The 5033-nt window shown below is 61.3% G+C and overlaps 1 protein-coding gene across 1 annotated transcript in view; it reads left to right on the top strand.

Annotated features, from left to right (window-relative positions):
• The first annotated feature begins 1096 nt into the window (after nt 1-1096).
• Nucleotides 1097-5033, top strand: part of LOC105005387 — a 5236-nt gene continuing 1299 nt past the window's right edge. The window contains exons 1-5 of the mRNA XM_010863365.1: nt 1097-1125; nt 2158-2338; nt 2650-2724; nt 3255-3415; nt 4307-4562. Coding sequence (XP_010861667.1) covers nt 1097-1125; nt 2158-2338; nt 2650-2724; nt 3255-3415; nt 4307-4562 — 702 coding nt within the window. The remainder of the gene's footprint in view (nt 1126-2157; nt 2339-2649; nt 2725-3254; nt 3416-4306; nt 4563-5033) is intronic.

Below are 5033 nucleotides of genomic sequence, written 5' to 3'. Positions count from 1 at the left end.
ATCTAGACATTTACATTAGGAAAGAAGAGAGGCTTGTAAAGCATGAATTAAGCATTGAACTTCAGATTCTGGAAGAAGAAAGATCCAATACAAAGAATATAGAAGACAGGAATTATAACACGTCAGTTTAAAATATTTTTGTTGAGTGTATATGTACCTGGCAGGGCTTCCCAGGCAGCTGCTGCTGCTGCTAAGTCACTTCAGTCGTGTCCGACTCTGTGTGACCCCATAGACGGGAGCCCACCAGGCTCCCCTGTCCCTGGGATTCTCCAGGCAAGAACACTGGAGTGGGTTGACATTTCCTTCTCCAATGCATGAAAGTGAAAGATGAAAGTGAAGTCACTCAGTCGTGTCCGACCCTCAGTGACCCCATGGACTCCAGCCTTCCCGGCTCCTCCATCCATGGGATTTTCCAGGCAAGAGTACTGGAGTGGGGTGCCATTGCCTTCAGCACTAGTGGTAAAAACCCGCCGGCCACTGCAGAGGCATAACAGACATGGGTTCGATCCCTGGGTTGGGAAGATGCCCTGGAGGAGAGCATGGCAACCCACCACAGCATTCTTGCCTGGAGAATCCCATGGACAGAGGAGCCTGGTGGGCTAATGGGGTCACAGAGTTGGACCCAACTGAAGCGACTTAGCACGCATGTACACGGACCCGACCCTTCTCTTGATGCTGGGCAACAGCTGAGAGAGACGCAAAAACTCCTGCTCACACAATGGCATATCCGAGTATAAATAATAACGATTGAACAGGAATTAGTGAAACAGAAAACAAACATCCAAGAACCTCCCTGGCGGTCTCAGGGTTAAGACTTGGTGCGTCCAGTGTGGGTTTGATCCCTGGCTGGGGAACCATGCTTTCACACGCATTATATGAAACATCGACAAAGGGGCAAAAACTTGACTGAGAAAACTCACAAAGTGCAGAAACGTCTGCCTGGATTAGTGAAGCATAAAAGACATAAAACAAATAAAATGATGTTAGGAATTAAAAAAAAACAGAAATAACAACAAATGCCGCAGAAATAAAGCAGACACTAACAGGGAACTTTAAACAGGATTACACCAATCCACCAGCAGTGGGTAAACGCCTCATGGCAGATTACACGTACAAGCCCCAAAGGTGCAAAGGACAGAGCAGAAAATGGATACGTCGGACCAGTCAAGAGCTTCCATGATTTCACTGCAAGGAACTCATGGCCAGAGTGTACATACCAGCTGTGCAAATCAGCAAGGAAAAGACAACCATCCCCGGAAACCGAACTCAAGATTCAAACGGGTGCTTCACGGAACGCAGGAAAGACTCAACTTCTCTACTAACTGACGAAACAGCATGAAAAGCTCAAAGAGATTTCTTTCTCACCAGCGTCTCAAAAATCCAAGAGTTGCAAGGGGACCTCCCTGGAGAGACCTGGTGGCTGAATGCTTAAGAATCTGCCCTGCAATGCTGGGTACACAGGCTTGATCCCTGGTTTGGGAACAAAGACCCTCATGCCTTGGGGCAACTAAGCCCATGGACCGCAGCTCCTGAAGCCCGCTTGCTTCAACCGGAGTCCATGAGCCACAGTGGAAGACCCCTCAAGACAGTGACGGTCTCACATGCTGCAACTGAGATCCGACGCAGCCAAATAAATAGTGTTTTTTTAAAAAAATCCAAGAGTTGCAGAACAGCAACCAAAACAGTGGCGCGCCCTTGAGGTCACCAGGTGGCGCCACCTTGCTGTAAACCGGGCGTGTTGGCGGGTGACGCTGAACGCACACGTGCTCTGGTCCCCGGCCCCTAAGCTCTTCCCCAGGGAAAGGCTCGTGTGCAAGTGTGTGTAGCAGCAATCTTAGTGAAAGCAGCCTGACGCCAGAACCACGAACACACTCACTATGAAATGTGAGGTTTGCGACACTCGTACCAGAAGACAGAGCTTCACGTGTCAGCATCACGAATCTCAAAAATCCAAAGGCAGGGGAAGAAGCTAATTCCAGAAGAGCATTCCAGCACGTCAAAAAAAACAAAACAAAAAAACAGGAAAAACAGCACAATAGATTATTTAGAGATGCATCGAGGGGTGGAAAGCTATAAGCAAAAGCAAGGGCATCACCAGTACAAAGGTCCGGTTGGGTCAGGCGGTCAGGGCTTGTGATATGCCAGCCCCCTGAACAGGACTCCTCCGGAGGCCCGGGGCCTGCACCTGCTGTGTCTGCAGTGCCTTGCGAGGCACCCCTCCCTGGACCTGCGGCGGGTCCTCCCCACACACTGCCTTCGCTCACTGTGCATGCAGTCTGGGGCGCCTGGTCCTCAGAAGGATCCCGGCAAACATCTGCTGAGTGACTTCTCGAGCACAGTGAGTGGCGAGGAGTTTCAGCCACAGGATGTGGTGGCTTCCCACTAGGAGATGGAGGCAGGGGCAGTGGAGGCCTTGACCTCTGGGACCCCCTCCCTGGGAGGTCTGGGTCCTTCGAGGGGGGTGGGTTGCAGGCCCTCCCCCAGGGCCTCTCCTGGCACCTCTCTGCAGCCACATTCCTCTGCCTGGAGCCAGGGCCAAGCATGTGCAGAACATCTGGAGCCCCACCTCCGCCGAGGTTCCCGGAGGAGGCCGGCTCGCCTTCAGCCCAGTGGGCCCCTGCCAGGGCCTCCCTGTTGCATGCCCCCCAGCCCGCCTTCCAGAGTCCGGTGGTGGTCGTGGTCGAAGGATGTCTCTGGGCCAAGAGGCAGTTCCGACCGGCCCCTGTGGGGGGGAATTCACTCCCGTTCCTGTCTTGCCCTGGCTGTTCCATGCCCCCACTTCCTCCCATTGGCTCTCCCCAGGCTGGTCTGGGCCCTTGGCATGAGCACGGGGGCCAGGCCTGCGTCCCTGCGCCCCCTCCACTTGGGCCTCAAGGGCTGGGGGGGGCTGGGGCAGGCTGGCACACCAGTGTCTGCCAGGCTCCCTCTGGGCCGCCTTTGTCTCTTCCTTTTCAGCCTAGACTGCCGGCCTCTCCCTCCTCTGAACCTTCCGGGGTGGAAGAAAGGGCCTGGGCTGGGAGGGGTGGGGGGAGCTGGCGGGAAACCGGGGCCTGGAGCCCTGAGTTGGCCGCACCCAGTGACTCTCTGCTGGGCCCCAGCCAGGAAGGTTTGGGGAGGCCAAGCGAGGTCCCGGGGCTCCCACCCCTCCCGCCGGGTCCTGAGCTGGAAACAAGGCTGCATTGCTGGGCCTGAGACACCAGCCCCTCAGCCTGGGCAGCCGGCCCGGCGATCCTGACTGTCCCGTCCCGTTCCAGCCGGCCGTGGCACTGCCCAGACCCTGTGCCCATCGAAGGCTGTCCTTCTGGGCCCCCTCCCCCCCCAGCCCTGTTGCTGGCACTCCAGGGTGGTCTTGCCACATAGTTCGCTGCTGTGGGAATTCCCATTTTGCGCAAAGTGGGGGTGGCCCTTGGCCCGGGTAAGGGGTGATTCTTGGCCAGGGTGGCATGCAGGGTGGCATAGGGATTCAAAGCATAGCGACCGGACATGTCGTGGGGCGCAGGGGCAGAGCTGGGGCTTCGGCCAGTGGAGCACCTGTCCACCCCAGTGTGCCCACCGGCCGGCCTGCAGCCCCTCTCCCCCTCCCCTCAGCGGGATGAGGCCTCCTGTGCAGAGGCCCCTCCTCCCCAGTCCAGGCTTCTGGGCCCCTGGGCGAGGGCCCTGCGCTGGGCGGGAGCGGTGGCAAGGCCCCGGGCCCCTGAGCAGGGCTCCCTGTCTCCAGGCTCCGTGGGACTGTGGGCTCCCTGCTCTGCTCTCTGCCTGCACCCTCACCAGTCTCCTTGGAACCCTGTGAAGTAGGTCTGGCTTCCCCCTGCTTGGCCCTCAACTCTCAGCTCTCAGCACCCCCAGGGTAGGCAGGCCCAGCCTGGGTCAGCACAGCGTGCTGGGGCTTGACTGGCACGGTGCCCTGCCATGAGCCCAGGATTGGGGGGGCACCGCAGGCAGGTCGGCCCTTCCCTGCAGGGACCCAGCTGGGAGCCCACCTCCTTCCTTCAGGATCAGGCCAGGGGATAGCCGGCTCTCCAGAAGAACGACCCTCCAAACAAGCGTGCCCAGGAGGACCCCAGGCCAAGGCCAGAGAGGGCAGGGCGTTCTCTGGGTCCTGCTGGAGTGCCCAGCGGCCCAGCGTGGCAGGCTCTTAGAGGTTGGGGTGGTGGTCCGGTCAGGAGGGATGACTCTAGGGCAGAGCAGACAGGAAGAGGAAAGGGGGCAGTGAGCAGGGTGCCTGGGCTGCGGCCGGGGCGCCGAGAGGGGCGGCGCGGGTGACTCAGCAACCGAGACTCTCACCTGCGCTCGGGGCGGGCTGGAGGTGGGCGGGCCGTCCCGCCGTGGGCGTGGCCTCCGCGGACCGGTCCCCGCCCCGGGTGCCAACCCCGCGGTCCCCCGACCTCGTTCGGCCTCCCGGCTCCCCGCCGCCGCTCCGTGCACGCCGGGCCCGCCTGCGCACCCATGGCCGGGAAGCGCTGTCGCTGCTGCCACCGCTGCTGCTGGCCGCCGCCGGCCTCGCCGGCCTCCTGCTGCTGTGCGTCCCCACCCGCGACATCCGGGAGCCGCCCGCCCTCAAGGTGCACGCTCGAGCTCCCGGGCAGCCCGGCGCAGTCCGCGGGGGGCTTGGATCGAGCCGGGCTCGGCTGCGCCCGCGTGCCAGCCGGGACCCCGGGCGCTCCGCAGCCGGCCCAGCAGGGTGGGGTCCGGGCCCCTCAGCCGCGCTCCGGCCCTGGCCCAGGGCGCTGCAGCGGCGCTTCCGGGGGACGCGGTGCCGGAGGCCGACACGCCAGGATCTCTGGTCGCTGCGCCCGCCGCGGAGCCGTCTCAGAGCGGCCAACGGGGAGTCTCTCCGCACCCCCAGGGTGCCCGGGACGTGGCCGGGCCCGCGCCCCCAGCACACTCGGCCTCCCTTGGGGTTTGGCCCGGATGGGGTGCGACAGGCGCTGGGCCCAGGGACCCCTCCCCAACCTCGCCGCTGGCTCTCACGGTGCGGGGGCAGCCCTGACCGGTCCTAAAAAAAAGTTCGAGCGGACTGGGCCTGATTCCCC

This window comes from Bison bison, unplaced genomic scaffold (genome assembly GCF_000754665.1).
Source record: "Bison bison bison isolate TAMUID 2011002044 unplaced genomic scaffold, Bison_UMD1.0 scf7180017858417, whole genome shotgun sequence".
NCBI classification, from domain to species: domain Eukaryota; kingdom Metazoa; phylum Chordata; class Mammalia; order Artiodactyla; family Bovidae; genus Bison; species Bison bison.
Note: the sequence above shows the minus strand (reverse complement) of the source record. Positions and strands in the feature narration are given on the sequence as shown.